The sequence below is a fragment of the Cervus elaphus genome, chromosome 10, assembly GCF_910594005.1.
Source record: "Cervus elaphus chromosome 10, mCerEla1.1, whole genome shotgun sequence".
NCBI classification, from domain to species: Eukaryota; Metazoa; Chordata; class Mammalia; order Artiodactyla; family Cervidae; genus Cervus; species Cervus elaphus.
Genome location: NC_057824.1, coordinates 27960585 through 27982434, shown reverse-complemented (window position 1 = coordinate 27982434; position 21850 = coordinate 27960585). Strand labels below are relative to the sequence as shown.

General features: G+C 41.7%; 1 protein-coding gene across 4 annotated transcripts in view; it reads left to right on the top strand.

Annotated features, from left to right (window-relative positions):
- The window catches only part of PARN (poly(A)-specific ribonuclease), a 175195-nt gene that overhangs the window by 4002 nt on the left and 149343 nt on the right, over positions 1–21850 (top strand). For all 4 annotated transcript variants that reach the window (XM_043914370.1, XM_043914368.1, XM_043914369.1 and 1 more), the window contains exons 5-11: positions 57–138; positions 8740–8800; positions 15469–15634; positions 16670–16735; positions 17808–17846; positions 19183–19225; positions 20354–20434. In XM_043914370.1, coding sequence (XP_043770305.1) covers positions 57–138; positions 8740–8800; positions 15469–15634; positions 16670–16735; positions 17808–17846; positions 19183–19225; positions 20354–20434 — 538 coding nt within the window. The remainder of the gene's footprint in view (positions 1–56; positions 139–8739; positions 8801–15468; positions 15635–16669; positions 16736–17807; positions 17847–19182; positions 19226–20353; positions 20435–21850) is intronic.

The following is a 21850-nucleotide window of genomic DNA, read 5'->3' as shown; positions in this document are numbered from 1 at the left end:
CTTTTGTCATGGCATAATGTAACACCCTAAGTCTCCTTTTATCTTATTTTCCCCAGGTATATAACAAAGTCTTTTAACTTCTATGTTTTCCCGAAACCCTTCAATAGATCCTCACCAGATGTCAAATTTGTTTGTCAGGTTAGTAGTATAACTGAGTTTTGTTTTTTTTTTTTTTCTGTTATGAATCCCTGATGAAGCTGTGTGGAAACGTGGAATCAGAATTCTCTTTAAAATTTGGTTCTATAACCAACTTTGCACTTTGGGCAAATCACTTTACCTCACTGACCTTCAGTTTTTGGATTATAAATAAATTATACTCCCATCTTTCCTTTGACCTGAGAGTGAGTTAAGGAATAAGATGTAAGAGACAGGCAGAGGGAAATGGGAACATGAACTTTATTATAAGTAGAGCTGAATTTGAGACCATGACTTCGTACTGTGGCTCTTTGGGGGATGTTTTTTATTGTCTTACCCCTGAACTGAACCTACAGATTAGGACCTGCAGGTTTTTTTCCCAACCCCATTTTCACTGCACGCCTCTTCAAGGGTAGACCTTTATTTTCTGGAGGAGCAGAGTATGTGTGTATCCTCTTTGAAAAGAGCAAACCTAAAAGTGAAAGTATAGTCACTCAATTTTGTCTGACTCTTTGCAACCCCATGAACGTAGCTCCCAGGGTCCTTAGTCCATGGGATTCTTCAGACAAGAATACTGGAGTGGGTTGCTGTGCCCTCCTCCAGGGGATCTTCCCGACCCAGGGATCGATCCCAGGTCTCCTGCATCGCAGGCAGATTCTTTACTGTCTGAGCCACTAGGGAACCCAGAAGGGGCTAAGTTACATGTGCTCCGTTTCTTTTCCCAAGCTTACCAGTTAGGAAAGAGGGTAGAAAAAGACCACTGTTGCCTCCTGAGGAGGAAAGGGCTGACTTTATGAGCCAAGGTGAGGATTCAGGGAGGGTCCCCTTTAGAATGGCCAGTTCAGAGTTGTAGCTGATCTGGTGGACATTCGGTGAATGTCAGCTTCCCCTTTCTGCTCTCTTAATAATCTGATTAACGAATAAGGAGATCATTGATCTCTATTGATAAGGACAGTGTGAATTAGTGTCTATCATATGGATATGTGATGAAACCTGAGTTTTGGTCTTCTCTTCCTTATAATCTTATGTCTGAGCTTCTCTCCCTGGAGTAACATTAGTTCCTTTGAGTCTTCCCATCTGTCCCTTTTCCTGCATCTAAGTAGTAATGCAGTTAAGAAAGCCTGGAGGGTAGGCTTCTGAGTGATTGAGTCATGTCAGATTCTCTCTGTAATAAGGCAGGATGTAAACAAATGAAGCAGCATTCATTGTATGTCAGGAGCTGGAGAGAAGGTAATTTTACTTTTGTATCCAGTATTTTTCTTAAATTAGCAGATAAACCATAGTTGATATTTCTTTACTTTGCAATAAGCTCAGTTCAGTTGCTCAGTCATGTCTGACTCTTTGCAACCCCATGGACTGCCACACGTGAGGCCTCCCTGTCTATCACCAACTCCTGGAGTTTACTGAAACTCATGTCCATTGAGTCGGTGATGCCATCCAACCTCAGGTGGATGTCTCATCCTCATTTAACAGCTATTTACCAGTCACATGAGTATAGAATACTTCATTAAATGGTATTTGTAAATTTTCTCTGAGAAAGATAGGTTCAGTTTGGACATTTGTATGGATGTAGTTTTCCAGTGGTAGCAGGAAAAGACAGTTCCTTAAAGTGGATTCCATGGTTTTAGCCAGGAATTAATCAAATGCACACAGTGGCAGTGAGACATCTTAGGGATGACAGTATGTTCTAAAAGACCAACACAAACACAACTGGAGACAAGTCAGAAGAACCCTACCCATCACACAAAATCATCCTGTGACTACACCTGGAACACTTCATGCAGTCCTGATAGCCAGCCACTCCTTAAAAAAAGGAAAACGTCATAGACTTGAAGACAGGCCAGAGATTAATGGGCTCAAATGGTGCAGTTCTCTGTTCTGGAAAAACAAAGGCAGAGAAGAGGTTGAGACTCAGTAAGTAAACTTGGCAATTGTATGGATAAGGTAAATGACAGTATCTTTGAATTTTTTTCTGGTCCTCCATCTAAGGTGGATTTTGTCTTGTTTAAAAATCTATGCCTGCAGCAGAGTCGCATCTTTAAAGGAACTTAGCTTCTAGAGTCGGCGAGTAGGGTGAAGATTGTGTCTAGTTAAAAATTGATCTTGAAAAGCTTTTATTATCCTTAAAGCAGGGAAAATTGGGGGACAAGACAACTTCCTGTGCTGTCTGAAAACTAAGTATCTGTACACACAGTGAGCCACGCACACTAGGCAGGATGTGGAGGAATGACGCCCTGAGAGCCATGCACACGCCTGCAGCGCGTGCCCGTCCAGGTGAATTGCAAGGCGTCTGCATTGTCTTCACTTCCTGTTTCTTCTGTTCTTTTTTCTGCCTGAACATCTGTAGTTGAGTTCATGGAAGAAAATACATACATGGTCGTGAAAAGTCAAGACACTGCTGCTGTCTATAGAGTAAAAAATGTTGTTTTTAAATCCCCTCTTCCCCCATGCCACTTCTTTCCCCATTTCACTCCTTTTGTGCCATATATACATATACTCCTGTGTCTACATATATATATATACACACACACACACAAACACAATTTTAGTTTTTTCCTTTAATATACACAGAATCATAACATTCATATTTTATATAACTTGCATTTTCCATTTAACACAATGTCTTCATATTTCATAATACAGGTGTATTATAATTTATCTAATTGGAATTGGAAAGTTTTCCAGTGGCTCCCTATTTTAAACAGTGGTATAGTCAGTGTCCATGTGCATGTGTCTTGGTTGTATATAGGAATTTTTTTTTTTTTTGACCGAATCAACATATGTTTTTAAGCTATTTTTAAAATTTATTTTTAATCGGACGATAGTTGCTTTACAATGCTGTGTTGGTTTCTGCCGTACAATAACATGAATTAGTCATAAGTGTACATATGTCCCCTCCCTCTTGAACCTCCCTCCCCTTCCTCCCCCACCCCATCCCACCTCTCCAGGTTGTCACAGACTAAGTTTCAGGTTGAACTCCAGGAATGTGTTTATAGGATAGCTTTCCTATGAGGGGAATTGATGAGTCATAGAACTTATAGATTTAAAATTTTGATAGATGCCTCAAATTGTCCTCTCTAATATCTATGCTCATCTTTTGAATCCTGAAAATGGTACATTTAGAACAAACCAAAGATAGTGTTTAGTATATTATAAATAAAGTTTGTTGGTTTGAAGTGTTTTTTCTTTATTATGGTAAAAAAAAAAAATCCATAACCTAAAATTTACCATTTTAAGAGGCTTTAAATTCAGGGGCATAGAGTACATTTTCTTGTGCAGTCTAAAGAGTATTATTTGAGTAGAAAATAAATAGCTTGAAAAAGGGGATACGTGATCTCTGACTCTGATTTTTAAAGAAGAAAGTTAGGATGGAGTCTAGTGACAGGAGGGGTAAAAACGCCTTTCCATAAGCCATCTTTTGGTGTCTCTGTCAGTGATGGGTATTAGGGGAGCAGAGTTAAGAGTACTCAGGCATGGAAGGTAGAGGGGCTTGTGGCCCAAGTCAGAAGGCACTGGGTCTTATTTCAGAACAGGATGAAAAAGGAAGATATAGGGGAAATGGTTGCTTATTTCACATCACAGAAAACCTGGACATGATAGAAAATGATGTGTCTGTATCTGTCTGTGTGTGTGCATGCATGCACATACCCATGTATATTTGATTAGGTTGCTCATAGTTTAAAAGAACTGGTGTCAAGTAATAAAGATACATAAAGTACATAAAAGTATATATAATATATAAAACCTTTTAACCTAAGATTAAAAATAAGTAAGTGAAAAATTCGAAGAAAAGAAAAATGAGGGTGTGATTACTGTGTTATGATTAGAACACAGAATTCATGCCAAAGAAAGTCTTACCTGCTTGTCTCTGAGCTTCCTACCAGCCAAGACAAGGGGGAAACACACCGTCAGTTCTGTGGTCCAAAGGATCAAAATGGACCAGGACTTAGGACCAGTTCAGCTTTCCTCAGGGTAGAGACCCCAAGACATTTCCCTTTCTGTTATCATGGTATTAGTCACTCAGTCATGTCTGACTCTTTGTGACCCCATGGACTGTAGCCTGCCAGACTCCATGGAATTCTCCAGGCAAGAATACTGGAGTGGGTAGCCATTCCCTTTTCCAGGGGATCTTCCTGACCCAGGGATTGAACCCAGGTCTCCTTAATTGCAGGCAGATTCTTTATCATCTGAGCCACCAGGGAAGCCCTCTGTTATTGTAAAGAAGTCATTAATGTAGACGACGTTGTCTTCAGCAGCATCCCTAAAGTGGATATGGTAATGAGCTTACTGGAACTGGCAGAGCATCCTCAGTCTAGACTGATGGTGTAACATCAAGTGAGGCTCAGGAAGGGCTGCTCTATAAAGGGTCAGATTTAACTGTTCTACCTTCAGTTACTTCAGGAATGTCCAACTCTTTGAGACCCCATCGACTGCAGCATGCCAGGCTTCCCTGTCCATCACCAACTCACGGAGCTTGCTCAAACTCATGTCCATCGAGTCGTGATACCATCCAGCCATCTCATCCTCTGTTGTCCCCTTCTCTTCCTGTCTTCAATCTTTCCCAGCATCAGGGTCTTTTCCAATGAGTCAGTTCTTTGTATCAGGTGGCCAAAGCATTGGAGTTTCAGCTTCAGCATTAGTCCTTCCAGTGAATATTCAGGACTGATTTCCTTTTAAATGGACTGGTTGGATCTCCCTTGGACTTGCTGTTCAAGGGACTCTCAAGAGTCTTCTCCAGCACCACAGTTCAGAAGCATCAATTCTTTGGCACTCAGCTTTCTTTGTAGTCCGATTCTTATATCCATACCTGACTACTGGAAAAACCATAGCTTTGAATAGATGGAACTTTGTTGGCAAAGTAACGTCTCTGCCTTTTATTTTATTTATTTATTTATTTTACGTCTCTGCCTTTTAATATGCTGTCTAAATTAGTCATAACTTTTCTTCCAAGGAGCAAGTGTCTTTTAATTGGCTGCAGTTATCATCTACAGTGATTTTGGAGTCCAAAATCATGGGACTGGATGCCATGATCTTCGTTTTTTGAATGTTGAGTTTTAAGCCAGCTTTTTCACTTCTCCCTTTCACTTTCATCAGGAGGCTCTTTAGTTTCTTTTTAGTATGTTAAAAAGCAGAGATATTACTTTGCCAACAAAGGTCCGTCTGGTCAAAGCTATGGTTTTTCCAGTAGTCATGTATGTTTGTGAGAGTTGGTCTATAAAGAAAGCTGAGCACTGAAGAATTGATGCTTTAGAACTGTAGTGTTGGATAAGACTCTTGAGAGCCCCTTGGACAGCAAGGAGATCCAGCCAGTCCATCCGAAAGGAAATCAGTCCTGAATATTCATTGGAAGGACTGATGCTGAAGCTGAAACTCTAATACTTTGGCCACCTGAAGCGTAGAGCTGACTCATTGGAAAAGACCCTGATTCTGGCAAAGATAGAAGCGGGGAGGAGAAGGGGATGACAAAGGATGAGATGGTTGGATGGTATTGCTGACTCAATGGACACGAGTTTGAGTAAACCCCAGGAGTTGTTGCTGGACAGGGCGGCCTGGTGTCCTGCAGTCCATGGGGCTGCAAAGTCGGATATGACTGAGCGACAGAACTGAATTGAACTGAACACAGTCAAAGGCTTTGGCGTTGTCAATAAAGCAGAAGTAGATGTTTTTCTGGAATTCTCTTGCTTTTTAGATGATCCAACAGATGTTGGCTATTTGATCTCTGGTTCTGCTGCCTTTTCTAAGTCCGGCTTGAACATCTGGAAGTTCATGGTTCACATACTGTTGAAGCCTGGCTTGGAGAATTTTGAGCATTACTTTGCTAGCGTGTGAGATGAGTGCAATTGTGTGGTAGTTTGAATATTCTTTGGTATTGTCCTTCTTTGGGATCGGAATGAAAACTGACCTTTTCCAGTCCTGTGGTCACTGCTGAGTTTTCCAAATTTGCTGGCATAATGAGTGCAGCACTTTCACACATCATCTTTTAGGATTTCAAATAGCTCAACTGGAATTCCATCACCTCCACTAGCTTTGTTTGTAGTGATGCTTCCTGAGGACCACTTGACATCACGAATTCTAGGATGTTTGGCTCTAGGTGTGTGATCACACCATCGTGGTTATCTGGGTCATGAAGATATTTTTTGTATAGTTCTTCTGTGTATTTTTGCCACCTCTTTTTAATATTTTCTGCTTCTGTTAGGTCTGTACCATTTCTGTCTTTTACTGTGCCCATCATTGCATGAAATATTCCCTTGGTATCTCTAATTTTCTTGAAGAGATCTCTAGTCTTTCCCATTCTATTGTTTTCCTCTATTTCTTTGCATTGATCACTGAGGAAGGCTTTCTTATCTCTCCTTCCTGTTCTTTGGAACTCTGCATTCAAATGGGAATATCTTTCCTTTTCTCCTTTACCTTTAGCTTCTCTTCTTTTCTCAGCTATCTGTAAGACCTCCTCAGACAACCATTTTGCCTTTTTGCATTTCTTTTTCTTGGGGATGGTCTTGATCACTGCCTCCTGTACATGTTACAAACCTCTGTCCATAGTTCTTCAGGCTTTCTGTCTATCAGATCTAATCCCTTGAATCTATTTGTCACTTCTAGTGTATAATCGTAAGGGATTTGATTTAGGTCATACCTTAATGGTCTAGTGGTTTTTCCTACTTTCTTCAATTTAAGTCTGAATTTGGCAATAGGGAGTTCATGGTCTGAGCCACAGTTGGTTCCTGGTCTTGTTTTTGCTGACTGTTATAGAGCCTCTCCTGGGCTCCGTGGTGGCTCAGACAGTAAAGTGTCTGCCTGCAGTGCGGGAGACCTGGGTTCGATCCCTGGGTTGGGAAGATCCCCTGGAGAAGGAAATGGCAACCCACATCCAGTACTCTTGCCTGGAAAATTCCATGGACAGAGGAGCCTGGAGAGCTACAGTCCATGGGGTCGCAAAGAGTCAGACACGACTGAGCGACTTCACTTTCACTTTCTTTCATAGATCCTCTCTATCTTTGGCTGCAAAGAATATAATCAGTGTGATTTTGCTATTGACCATCCGGTGATGTCCATGTGTAGAGTCTTCTCTTGTGTTGTTGGAAGAGGGTATTTGCTATGACCAGTGTGTTCTCTTGGCAAAACTCTATTAGCCTTTGCCCTGCTTCATTTTGTACTCCAAGGCCAAATTTGCCTGTTACTCCAGGTGCTTCTTGACTTCCTACTTTTGCATTCTAGTCCCCTGTGATGAAAAGGACATCTTTTTTGAGTGTTAGTTCTAGAATGTCTTGTAGGTCTTTATAGAACCATTCACCTTCAGCTTCTTCAGCATTACTGGTTGGGGTATAGATTGGATTACTGTGTTATTGAATGGTTTTCTTTGGAAATGAACAGAGATCATTCTGTCATTTTTGAGATTGCACTCAAGTGCTGCATTTCAGACTCTTGTTGACTGTGAGGGCTACTCCATGTCTTCTAAGGGATTCTTGCCCACAGTAGTATATATAATTGTCATCTGAGTTAAATTCACCCATTCCAGTCTCTTTTAGTTCACTGATTACTAAAATGTCACTGTTCCCTCTTGCCATCTCCTGTTTGACCGCTTGTAATTTACCTTAATTCATGGACCTAACAGTCCAGATTCCTATGCAGTATTGCTCTTTATAGCATCAGACTTTACTTCCATCACCAGACACATCCACAACTGGGCATTGTTTTCTCTTTGGCTCAGTCTCCTCATTCTTTCTGGAGTTATTTCTCCACTTCTCTCCAGTAGCATATTGGACACCTACTGACCTGGGAATTTCATTTTTCAGTGTCATATATCTTTTTCCGTTTTCATACTGTTCATGGGGTTCTCAAGGCAAGAAATTGGAGTGGTTTGCCATTCCCTTCAGTGGACCACGTTTTGTCAGAACGCTCCACCATGACCCTTGCGTCTTGGGTGGCCCTCCACAGCGAGGCTCATGGTTTCATTGAGTTAGACAAGGCGGTTCTGACTTAAAACGAAAATAAAATTAGAGAAGCTCAGTGAAGTTTTCCACCTTCAGTCAGTTGAGTAAGGACTTTGTGAAAATTTTTCCATTCTTGTGTATTATTACTTGCTTGATATTTTTGCTACATTTACTTATATATTTTGACTTTGAGATATGTGTTTAGTAAGTCTCTTTACTGGGAATTTTTCTGTATTATGATGTTGAATGTAAAGAACATCCAGTTAAGATTTTGGGCTTCCAGAATCTAAGTTGAAGTGAATATTGATACCTTATAATTTGCACATTTTTTCCCTTAAACTTGAACCTGGGGTGAGATAATAGAAATACATTTAATTTTTATTCAGGAGTTTCCTGCCTCTTGGGAGAACATATGTTCACCCAGTAAGATTTTCTTAAATGTTGGGTAACAAAGGATATTTGTCTTACAAACTATAAGGGAGAAGCCCAGATAGTTGAAGTGAATGAATGGACAGTTCAGCAGCCATGGAGTAGAAGCCCCTTGTTCTCTGACCCATGGCATGCTACCCCCTTGCCTGGTTGCCTTCGTTTACTCCCCAGAGTTCTTTCTCTGCTTATGTTCACACACTTGCCATGAACATCACTGAAATGCATGTTCTATTTACTCTTGTTTCAGAGCTCAAGCATTGACTTTCTAGCAAGCCAAGGATTTGATTTTAACAAAGTTTTTCGCAACGGTAAGATTACACGTGACCTCTCTTCAGAGCTTGTAAATCTGGATTCGGTTGAGAATTCTCCCTCTGTGCATACTGTCTGAGACAGGGTCTCAGATTTCCATTCCAGCCTGTGCAACCGTTAGAGTTTTTATTGTGCCCCGCTGTTGAAGGCCTGGCCCAGCATGAGTGGCACAGGAGAGGCGCTGCTGCCTCATTTGGCTCTGATGAGGCCTCTCGAGCCCCCAGAGTCGTTGGGTGGGGCTTGTGCTGTCACTGGTGTGACTCAGTCGCCTGGCAGACTCCCTGTGGGGTATGTGTCCCTGTTGTCTTCCACTGAGACAAGTGGTCCAGTGTCGTATTTTCAAAATCGGCCATGTTTCAATAATACTGTGATGGTCTTTGGAGGAAAAAATTCAGTTTTGACGGCTAACTTGCTGGGTAATGTGCTGACCAGCAACCTGGCAGGGTAGGGGGACCAAGTCCAAGTCCTTATCCCCAGCGTAGGGCATGATCCCTCAGAGAGGTGATTGTTAAATATTTAATTAATGAACACTGGACGTTCAAGCACGTCAGAGTGGTTTTGTTTTCCTCCATTCATTTACTTCCCGAAAAGTGCCTGGGAAAGCCTCTGTCGTTCCCAGCAGTATTAAGTGCCTGCTGCTCTAAGGTCAGTAGCTACTTTTCATTTAATTATTCTTGTAAACTGCTTTCTTTCCCATGGTGGATGTGTTACTGAGTGAGGTAGGGAAGGAGATATTTCTCAGCAAAGGTTCCAGGACATAGACTTCAACTACAGTCTCTTTCCCTCAGCATGATCTCCTTGTAGGGTCTTTAGGACCATGTCGTGTTGTTTGTTTAATTGCTTCAGTGGTGTTGCATCTTCATATCTACTGGTGCTTTTGATATTTGGAAATGCTAAAAAAATTTTTGAATCCAAACTGCTTAACTTAGTGGGTAAACCTGCTGGGTAACACAATTTGGGTATAACAAAGTAATTTTATTTCCTGTGGCTCATGTTTAACTCTGAAAGCTACTATAAAATACAAATTCCACATATAGTTAGAGTACTATGATGGAATGTGTGCAATTTTTTTTTTTTTTGGCATGTGGGATCTTAGTTCCCTGACCAAGGATTGAACTCATGCCCCCTGCACTGGAAGCATGGAGTCTTAACCGCTGGACCATCTGGGAAGTCTTATTGCAGAAATGTTTTGAAGGAACTGCTTTAACCAGATTCCTATGAATGTGTAATTTCCAGCCTGATGGTTTTATTTTCATAGAAGGAGAGAAACAGCTTCATGAAGGATGCTTCATTTTCTAGTTTTGTAGTCAGACCTTGGAGTATTTTAGTCACAACTGCATCAGGGCTCCCAGGCCATCTGTTATTACTGAGACTCTTATCCCTGTGCTTTAAATCTGACCCGGACCTTTATTCCTCTTCCTTATTAAATCTTTGCACTCTAGGGTTTGCACATGCTAGACCCTTTCCTCCTGGCAGCCTCCTTGGACATACCTCTGACTTCCTTGTCTGAAGTGGAACCAGGTGACTGCCGTCACCATTTTCCCAAGCACAGATGGTTTCAGCTGTCTATGCAGCCGGGTGGTAGGCCTGCCACCTTCAGTCCAGCTGAGTTCTTCTCAGGAGCCACGGCTCTTCCCAGGGCTGTGTAACCAGCTCTGCCGTCCCCCTTCTGCTGACTTCCTGGGCGTGATAGAACTGGGATTCTAGTGCAGGCTGTCTAACACCTGAATTTATGCTCTTTTAACCTCCAGGTGGAATGTTCATTCCTGCAAATGTTCCCCCCTCCTCACCCCAGCCTCAATTATTTTAGGTTCTGTTTGCAAGGACACCAGAAGCCTAGACTTTGGCTCATCTTTCTCTCTATTCCTACCTCTCTTCTCCTTCCCGGTGACTCCAGCATCCACATGGAGCACCTGCACAAGCTCTGTCGTGTCTACTCCCAGGGGGTCAGCAGTCCTCGCTTCTGCCTCCCCTTAGCTGTCCACTCCCTTAATGGCATCATGGGTCTTGTCAGGAGGAACTGTGCCCACCTCCATCATTTCTCCTTGACAGCGCCTCCTCTCGTCCTTCACATCCACTTGGCTACCTCATTTCAGCAGTTGGTTGATCTCCATTGCTTTCTCACTGTCAGTTACCTTCTACTGTCTGGTCTTAACTTCGCTCCTTGTCCGCCTGGTCCATTATTATCCTTTCTTCTTCCCCTTGCTCCTCTCCACGTATTGAACTCGTCTAGCTAAGTCCCAGCTTTAGTTGGTTCTGATCACTCACTTTCTCTCTTCCTGAGCATCTGAGTATTGCAGTAAAATGGAACATACCTGAGCTCATTTGTCACTTTAAACGCATGAGCACAAGCATCAAGTAAGGACTCCATCATGCTCAGAAATCCTGCTTTTCTGACTTAGAAATTCCCTTTCCGACTTTCTACGATATCAGTATTTTTACTTTCTCTCTCCAGGCCTCCCTCTCAGCTGCTGGTCATGACTCAATGAAAATAGAAGCCAGCAGGCAAGAGCCAGTTTGTGTTCTTACCACCAGACCCACAGGTCTCCCCGCCGAGCCTGGGCCCAGCCTTTTCACAGGTGTTCCTTAGAAGGCTAGTCCCTCCCTCTGTGTCAGGCACTGGCCCTTCCAGTTTGCCCTTCTGTCTGCTGGATGTTTTCCCTTCTCTGCTGATCATTCCATCAACCTTTGTAAACATTCTTTTAGTGTTGCTACTGCTGCTGCTAAGTCACTTCAGTCGTGTCTGACTCTGTGTGACCCCATAGATGGCAGCCCAACAGGCTGCCCCATCCCTGGGATTCTCCAGGCAAGAACACTGGAGTGGGTTGCCGTTTCCTTCTCCAATGCATGGAAGTGAAAAGTGAAAGTGAAGTTGCTCAGTCATGTCCAACTCTTTGCGACCCCATGGACTGCAGCCTACCAGGCTCCTCCATCCATGGGATTTTCCAGGCAAGAGTACTGGAGTGGGGTGCCATTGCCTTCTTCATCTTTTAGTGCAGAGCTCCTTAATCTAGTCCAAAGGCTGCTTTCCTGCTATAGAGTGAGTTCTGGAGTCTGTGAATCTGGGGAAGGTGGTGATGAGTTGACATCTATATTTTGTCTAACCTTGAACTGAATTTGTTCATTTCTTCTGTTAGGAATGTAGGCAACAACCCAGCCACCTTAGCAGTAGCAGGAAGTTTGTCCTCAGTGAAATCCTAGGTATCTTCAAATGGCATTTTTGTTGTGGCAGATATCTTGAATATTGTTTACCTTTGCCAGTACTTTGAAATTACCATCGTTATTTCATCTGCCAGTAGGTCTTTTAAAAAAAATATTTATGTATTTAATTTACTTATTTGGCTGCACCAGGTCTTAGTTGCAGCGCTTGGAATCTTCGATCTTTGTTGCAGCATGTGAACTCTCAGTTATGGCATGCCAGATCTAGTTCCCTGACTAAGGATTGAACCCGGGCCCCCTACATTGGGAGCGCAGAGTCTTAGGACCAGTGGGGAAGTGCCTGCCGTTAGGTCTTATTTAATGTGTTGACCAGGAAGCTGGTATCTTACATTACTATATCATAGATATAAAAAAAGTTCTTGGTAACTATTTCAGTATAATTACTTTCCTTTATAATCTTGTGTATTTTATTTTATGCATTTGAAGACGTCATTTTGAGGTAGGGCCTGTAGATTTCACCCGACCACCAAAGAAGTAGGTGGCATGTGAAGATGAATCACGCCCGTGGGGATCTGTCTGTCTCAGAATAACACTGACCAAGCACGCCCGCCCCTCACTTGATTCCACATCCCCAGTGCCACTTCTGGCCTGCGATGCTCCCACTCGGAGGAAAGCATCTTAAATGAGGGGTTTGCATTTGCCATTCCTGCCTCTTCCCCTCTAGTTTTCTCTTTACCCACCTGAGCCCGTCTGCTGTCTGCAGCCCTCCTTGGACTTGAGGTCGGGTCAGACTGCCAGGATCTCACACCCTGTGGATCCTTCTTTGTCCTCACTCCGCCTTTGGCGGAATTTGACTGGGTCGATTGCTCCCTCCTCCCCTGGACACTCTCCCCTGGCTTTCAGACTCTTCGTTCTGTGCTTTTCCTCCTGCCTCCCTCTGGACTCCTCCCCATTCTGACTGACTCTTTTTCGTCTCCTCTGGCTTCAATGTTAGTCTCATATATTCCATGGTTTTATCTACTTTTTATTATTAAATTCTTATTTTGAAATAATATCAGACTTTATAAATGTTGCCAAAATACCTCAGAGCATTCCTGGTACCTGCCCTCCAGTTTCCTGAATGTTGGCATTATACTGTTTGCCTTGTCATCCTTTCTCTCATTACATGCTTGTGTATAATTTTTTCCCCCAAACCATTTTAGAGTAAGTTCCAAACATGACATTTCTTTATTCTAACTACTTCAGTGTGCATTTTCCTAAAAACAAGTACCTGCTCTTACACAGTACAGTAATCCAAATTAGGAAATGGACGTTGCTCTAGTACTGTTACCTCATTTACAAACCTAATGTATATAAGTTTTGCTACTTAGAGTAAAAGAGAAAAACAACTTCTCCCCATCCAGATTCACTCTGGGCTCACACGCTGCATTTAAGCTGTCATATCTCTTTGCTCTTTTACAATCCAGAACAATTTCTCTGTCTTTGATTTGAGTACCTTGACAGTATTTTGTAGCGGAGGCTAGTTTGTGGCATGCCCCTCAATTGGGACTTTTTTGATGTTTCCTCAGCCAAGTCCAGTACTCTTGCCTGGAGAATCCCATGGACGGAGGAGTCTGGTAGGCTACAGTCCATGGGGTTGCTAAGAGTTGGACATGACCGAGCGACTTCACTTTGACTTTTCACTTCCATGCATTGGAGAAGGAAATGGCAACCCACTCCAATGTTCTTGCCTGGAGAATCCCAGGGACGGGAGAGCCTGGTGGGCTACCGTCTATGGGGTTGCACAGAGTCGGACACGACTGACGTGACTTAGCAGCAGCAGCAGCAGCAGCCAAGTCCAGAGGCATCCATTCGTCTCGGGCAGAGACACTGCAAATGTGTGCTGCTCAGTACATCATATCAGGAGAACGTGACACCAGTGAGCCGAGTTACTGATGATTATCGCTTTTCTGTTTACTTTTAGAAAAACACACGTACAGTACGTCATCTGTTAACCATTTCTAAGTATACAATTGGCTGGTATTAAGTACATGCATATTGTTGTGCAGCTTTTGGTGTTTGGAATGTTGATCAGACTTCTTCAATTAGGTTTAGCATCCACTGATGAGTCTTGCTTGAGACAGTTATTATTGCTGACAAATGATGATTTTCTAACTTCATCATTGGTTCCACAGTTTGTTAACTGTCCCATGACTTGTAATGCCCCCCTTTATCCTGATGACACCTGAATTTGTATCTCCGCACCTTTCTCCTAAGCTTTAGCCTTTTATTTGTAGCTCTTCATTTATATGTACATCCCTAGATGATTTAATATGTCCAGGAGGTAGCTTTTGGCTTTATTGGGACAACTGTGTCCATTTATTTTACTCACTGTGTGTGGCTGTTTTCATGTTACAAAGATGTTGAGATCTCATGTTGCCATAGAGATCTCCATATGGCCCATAAGCCTAAAATGTTTCTTGTTTGTCTCTTTAAGGAAAGGTGTACTGATCTCTGATCTAAGCGGTTATCTCCTGCCTGGACAACCACAGTGAACAGTTCCTTCTGGCTGACCTCCCTACTTCAGTTCTCATAGAAGTCCAGATGGTCTTTTAAAAACATGGAGCAGGGCTTCCGTGCTGGTCTAGTGGTTAAGAATCTGTCTTGCAATGCACATGGGTTTGATCCCTGGTCCAGGAAGATTCCATATGCAGTAGGGCAGCTAGCCCGTACATCACAGCTACTGAACCTGAGTGAGCTCTAGAGCCTGTGCCCGCCATAGCTAGAGAGTAGCCCCTGCTGTCTGCAACTGGAGAAAGCCCGTGCGCAGCGGCAAAGACCCAGTGCAGCCAAAAATAAATAAGGAAATAATTTTTAAAAAGTACATGAAAATAACGGAGCAGATAATGTGATTATTGTGCTTAAAGCCTTCCAACAGCATCCCGTTGTCCTTAGAATAAGTAAATTCTTACCGTGGCCTCTTAAGGGCCCGTGTAATCCTGCCCCATCCTCTGCAGCCTGACATTACTCCGTTCTCCTGCTTACAGCTTCCTTCTCTGGAACTGTTTCTGGAACAGTCCAAGCCATTTCTGTCCTCTGGGCATTTATGTCTGTTCCCTGCCTGAAATACTCTTCCCCCAGTTCCTGCGTGTCTGATCCATGCTCACCTTTTGGGTCCTCCTGCCTGGTGGCCTTCTTTGGTCGTCCTAAGGTTGTTCCCTTCACTACAGAGCAGGACGCATCTACCTTGTTCATCATTAGCTCACCAGCACCTGGTATGGTGCCTGGCACAGTGTACATGCAAAATCACAATTTATTGAGAGATGAATGAACGAATGAGCACATGGAGTGAATGAAATAAGACACATACATTTCAAAATCACTTGCTGTTTCCATTGATTTTTTTTTTTTTTTGAGCTGTAGTCAAATATGGTCTTTCCCAAGTATTTTAGACTCTGTGGTTTGTTACAAAATTTTTTATGATAAACAGTGACTTCTGCTAATGCCCGCTTTTAAAAATTCTGTTCAGGAATTCCGTACTTAAACCAGGAAGAAGAAAGACAGTTAAGAGAGCAGTATGATGAGAAGCGTTCGCAGTCCAACGGCGCAGGAGCTCTGTCCTACATGTCTCCTAACACTTCAAAGTGTCCCGTGACAATTCCTGACGATCAGAAGAAGTTTATTGACCAAGTGGTGTAAGTTCCTAAACTGAAAGCAGACGTGCGATGAGACCTGTGTCTTGGGGCAGGATCGATGCCTGTATCTCAGGCTTGTGATAGCCACACACAGCACACACAGAGGGTGATGTCAGGGCAGGATTTAATTGTGGCATACCTGAGTTTGTGTTATATGTTGTTGTTCAATCGCTGAGTTGTGTCCGTCTCTTTGTGACCCCATGGACTGCAGCCAGGCTTTTCTGTCTTTCACTGTCTCCTGAAGTTAGCTCAGACTCATGTCCATTGAGTTGGTGATGCCATCCAACCATCTGCTGTCAATTGTAAATGGAGTTCTGTGTACTGTGCGCAGAATTGCCATGTGTCACCAGGCCTGAGACTGCCTTGGCAAGGGGGCAGACCTCTTGTGTGGACCACAGGCCTGACAGCCACTGTTCCCCCAGAGGCAGAGGCCCATCCAGATATTGCAACATATCTGTGTTTTTTTTTCTGTTGTGGTGAAGTTCTGACAAGCAAATGTGCCATGGGAGGAGCGTCTGGTTTTGCTTAGTTTAGTTATCAGTATAACTGCTGACTCATTGGAAAAGACCCTGATGTTGGGAAAGATTAAAGGTAGAAGGAGAAGAGGGTGACAGAGGATGAGATGGTTGAATGGCATTACTAATTCAATGGACATGAACTTGGGCAAACTCTGAGAGATGGTGAGGGAGAGGGAAGCCTGGCATGCTGCAGTCCATGTTGTTGAGACTTGGACATAACCTGGCGACTGAACAATAGACTACTTGGCGACTGAATAACAAAACTACTTGACTAGGAAAGTAAAAATGTAAATCACTTGTATCAATGAATCCTTGAGAAGTTGTCACTAACTCATTAATAACAATGACAAAAAGAATCTGCCAAAGTAAAGTATTTTAAGCCTTACTGAACTAAAAAGTTATGATTTGGTAAAATTACATTGTCATATGTTACTGCTTTTGAGTATGGTCGTTCTTTTGATTGATGACTTCGTTCCTTAATGATGCTGATGGTCATGTTTTTCTTCTAATTCTTCAGAAAGAAAATAGAAGATTTATTACAAAGTGAAGAGGACAAGAACTTGGATTTAGAGCCATGTACTGGGTCAGTTGCCTTGAATATTTCACTTGTTCTTTTTTGGGAAAGGTAGATGATTTCTGGCATGTGCTCTTCTTGGTCTCTTAAAAACATTCATAAATAGTCTTTTTATTATAGGTATGTTCCCAAGATTTCAGCACTAACTTTAGTGTTAACGCAGTGGGGACCATGGTATATTGAGACACTGAATGAGTGCTTTGTCCTGTCCTGGAGGGAAGAAAACTGTTGTGCACCTTTGCTTTAAGACATGCTCAAGAGTGGCGTAATTATTGTAGCCTTGATGTGTGCTTCATACAGAAAGACTTCAGAAGAGCAGAGTCCATTGTTAGGCTATTTCTGTCCTTTTCATTTCTCTCTGCAGTAAAAAGCATCGGTGTTTCAAAGAGTCAGTAACTGAAACAGCCTGCTTTCCTTCCTTCTCCTTTGTGACTAGCTTCACAGAAGTGTTTTAATGCATCTGTCTACTTAAAATTCTCTTCATACAGCCACAGGAGGTAATATTTTGGTTCGATAAGGACTTCTGCCTCTTTTATAAAGGCAGTATAATAATAGCAGTGATAAAGAGCATTTTCAATTCATTAGTTCTCTTGGAGAAGGGAATGGCTACTTCAGTATTCTGGCCTGGAGAATTCCATGAACCGTTCCATGGGGTCGCAAAGAGTTGGACATGACGGAGCGACTTTCACTTTCACGTTCAGTTCATTGATTCGGCTGTGTCGGGACACGATTGTGGTACACGGGCTTGTCTCGCAGCTTGTGTGGTGTGTGGACTGAGTTGCCCCTTGGCATATAGGATCTTAGTTCCCCGACTAGGGATCAAACCCGAGTCCTCTCCATTGAAAAGTGGATTCTTAACCACTGGACCACCAGGGAAGTCCCAGTAAAGAGCATTTTGATGAAGAAAGGTGGTGAGGAATCCTCCCACCTCAAGCATCCTCTCTGTTCTTTTTTGCATGTTAACTGTCACTTCTAATGAAGCTTCTTTTAAAACTCATGTGGTCTTTCCCAACCAGTGCTTGGTCAGTTTGAATTTTGCTTCAATGATTGCAAATTAATACCTTTTCATTTGTTTTCGTAGGTTCCAAAGAAAACTGATTTATCAGACTTTGAGCTGGAAGTAAGTGTTTATATTATACATGAGGGCTCTGTGAGGGACCCAGGATTAAAAAATTAAAAGCAGTTTTTTAGCCTTTATTTCATTTTTGATGGTCTGCTGGTTTTGGTGACTTGACCATGCTGTGTTCTTGGGCAGCGCTTTATTTTGTTACTGTTTTCCCCCCAATTTCTTAAGTTAAATACCCGCTTAATTTATTTGCTCTTGCTTCTTAGTAGCTGCTGTAAAAGCTTTACAGTTTTCTTTTAATGATCAATTTGGCATATCCTAAATTGAAGTATTATTTGAAGGTATATGAAGGTATGTGTAGTACCTTTGAAGGTATATAATAAAGTTTGGCTTTAAGACCTGGGAAATACTCAGGTGAATGGTCTTTGTTTTTCTTTTTTGAAACAGGATAATTTTTACTTAGATTCTTGTCATTTAATTTATGCAGCTTAAAATACTTAATTATATTAGGCTGCCTTCTTTACTATATTTCAGTAGCATTGTACACAAAATTTTTAATTTCATACTTTTGCTGTTTATAAGAAATACTGAAATAAAGTAGATTAAATGAAAGGTGAATGCTTTTTCTAAAGCAGGGATTAGACCATGGGTGGGTTTCAGGAGGCCTGTGAATCTCCTGAAATAATGTCCAAAATTTTGTATGTGTTTTTTTCTGGAGGTGTTTCCATTAGTTTAGTTATATTTTCAAGTGAATCTCTTAACTTAGCAGTTGAAGGTCAGGATTGGAGAGATGGATGTTTGCACTTGACTTTGTTTGGGGTTCTTGTTCTTTCATTAGAATCTGCCAGTGAATTTACTTTGACCAGACCAGGAAAAGGGCCGTTATTATTTGATCAGGCTCCTTTCCTCTCATGATATCCTTGTAACTTACTCCCCATGGATTCCAGATTCCTCTTCTTGGCGGATGCCAACTACTGTGCAAGCTTACCACAGAGTTACTCATCTCAAACCTCCCAAACCATCTAAAGAGACCTTCAAAATTTCACTTAGGAAGTAAGCATTGTGACATTTAGAAGCAAGATTTGACTGTGAAGTAATGTGTTGACTGTATTATATGATGCCTGACATTTCAGAAACTGCCTAAGTCCTAAAAACTTAATTTGAAATGAGATACATTGCTGTATTCTAAGAGCAGAGATAGGGAAACATTTGGAAACTGAAATATTATGGAATAGGCTTACTCTACAGTCTTCCTGTAGTGATATTTATTGCATACTTAATAAAACTGATGTAATGAAATTATAGCTATATAGTTGTTTTAAAAGTACTTTAGGGTCTTAGCTGTCATTATCTCATCTATTGATAAGCACGTTTTCTTTCTTTTCTTTAGGTATCCCAAAGGCATTCATGTTGAGACTTTAGAAACTGAAAAGGTAACCCCAAGGCTTATCCAGGGCCAACATTAAATGCACTGAACCAGTGCCACAATAATCAAATACAAAGTGCAGTCAGATCAGGAAGTTGAAAATCAGAGTTGACTCCCATACACGTGAGCTGGGCGACATTGGACAAGTCATTTCCCCGCTGCCAGCCTCAGTTTCCTCATTTGTAAATCCACTCATGAGCATGGTGATGATGAGCTCTACTGTCTCACGGCTTTTTAAAAAGTAGTGGATGGAACTGAACTTTGTAAACTTGAGAGCATGCAAATGTTAGTACGTGTTCTCATCATCACAGAAAGCTGGTATGCATGGTACTCCTGGAGTAATTGCTTCTTGTTACATGGGCCACTAAAATTAGGTTTTAGAATCTGGGGCGTAAGCATGCTGTCATCATGTATTCCCAGAGAGCAGTGATAGAACCGAAATGGGTAATGGTGGGCTGATGGTGGGTTCCTTTGACGGAACTATAGAATTTTAGAATTTGGTTCTTGTTCTTAAGTGAGATGTATAATTAAGTAAGAGATTATGTATTAAATCTTGCTAGAAGATAAATCTCAAACTTTGACACAGGAGATTTTGTGGTGTTTGATTGATCCAGAATGCAGTGTGAGAAAGAAGATGCTAGTTACCCGACAAGTTACTGGAAAATCCAGGATTTTTCTCTTATGTTAATAAGATACAATACAGAAATTTTTTAAATTGAGGTATGGTTGACTTACAGTATTAGTTTTAGGTATATAATGATTTAAATTTATTTGGGTTACATAGAATTTTTATTTTAAAACCAACTATTTTGAAATCCATGTTCAAATACAACATCTTAGTGTCCATTATGGAGTGTCTTACTCTCACAGTCTCTTGATATTTATAATTGACTCTGTTGGGGTGAATTAATAAATCATAGGAAAATGTCGTGGAAACATGGAGACGAGTTCTAGTTTGTAAAGCAACAACTCAACTTTGGTGGCATTTCAAGATACTTTGAATGTGTTTTTCCCCTGAAAGACTGTGCACTGATAAAAAATTATAACTTCTAATGGTGGCAGAACCTGAATTTCAAGAGGGTGAGGAGGCTCAGGTAGCTTCCAGAAAATTGAATATCTGCCTTATGTCTTTTAGAAAGAGCGATATATTGTTATCAGCAAAGTAGATGAAGAAGAACGCAGAAGAAGAGAGCAGCAGAAACACGCTAAGGAACAGGTGATTGAACTACACTCATTTCCTTTGGGTGAGAAATGCCAAGAGAATTGTAGAGCTTTTGTTAGATTCAATTTAGTGAATCATTTTCTACCATAGAAGAATTGAATTCATAGCAAAACCTGAAAGAGAATGAGGGTAGGTATTTAGACGTAGCCAGCAAAGTGAGGGTGGCATTGCGGTGGACTGTCTTCACCTCCGTGAAGCCATCTCAGAGCAAGAGTTAGTGGTTATCATTCAGACTTTGTGTCACTGAGCATCTTGGCCCATTAAGTGATCTCACCGTGGCTAAATTCAGGCCCGGTTAACTAGTTTTCCTAAAACAAAGTTGAGACGATATGGGCCTACAGATGCATGCTCATAGTTACGTTGGAACCTCACTCTGGTTGTCCTCTGGAGAATGGTTTCGAGCAGGAAGACGAGTTAAACTGAAGAGTAACCAGCTAAGAGACACCAGTGGCCTTAAACAGGAGAAAGTGAAGTGGAAGTGTTAAATGGTCTTTCATGTCCAACTCTTTGCGACCTGATGGACTGTAGCCCACCAGGCTCCTCTGTCCATGGAATTCTCCAGGCAAGAATACTGGAGTGGGTTGCCATGCCCTCCTCTAGAGGGGCTTAGCTTTGAGAACAGGTGTTTTTTTTTTCTTTTAAAAAAAATAGTTTTAAAAAATTTAATTCTGGTAAAATATGTAACATGAAATTTACCATCTTTGCCATTTTGAAGTGTTCAGTTCTGTACTGTTAAGTACATTCACATTGTCCTACAACCATCACCACCATCCATCTCCAGACTATTTTTATCCTGCAAAATTGAAACGCTATACCCATTAACTAATAACTTCCCACTCCTCCCATCCCCCAGCCTCTGGAACCCACCGTTCTACCTTCTGTCTATGAATTTGACTCCTCTCAATGCCTCACATAAGTGGAATTGGATAGTATTTGTCTTTCTGTTACTGGCTTTGTTCATTTAGCGTAATGGCATTTTGGGTTCATCTTTATTGTAGCATGCATCACAATTTCCTTTCTTTTTGAAGTCTGAATAATATTCTATATACCACATTATGTTTGTCCATTTACCTGTTTATGGACTCTTGTGTTGCTTCTGTCTTTTGGTTCTTGTGACTAATGCTGCTCTGAACATGGTTGTCAAGGACTCTCTTGAGTCCTTGCTTTCAGTTCTTTGGGGCATATACCCAGGAGTGGAATTGCTGGATCATATGATAATTCTATTTTTAATTTTTTGAGGGACTACCATGCTATTTCCCACATGACTGTACCACTTTACATTCCCACCAACAAAGTACAAGTGTTCCAGTTTCTCCACAAAACCACCACTGCTTTTCAGACTCAAGAGTAGTTTAAGGAGGTAAACAATTTCAGTGAGGGTGAAGTGGGAGAGCAGGGGGCTTGCAGGTT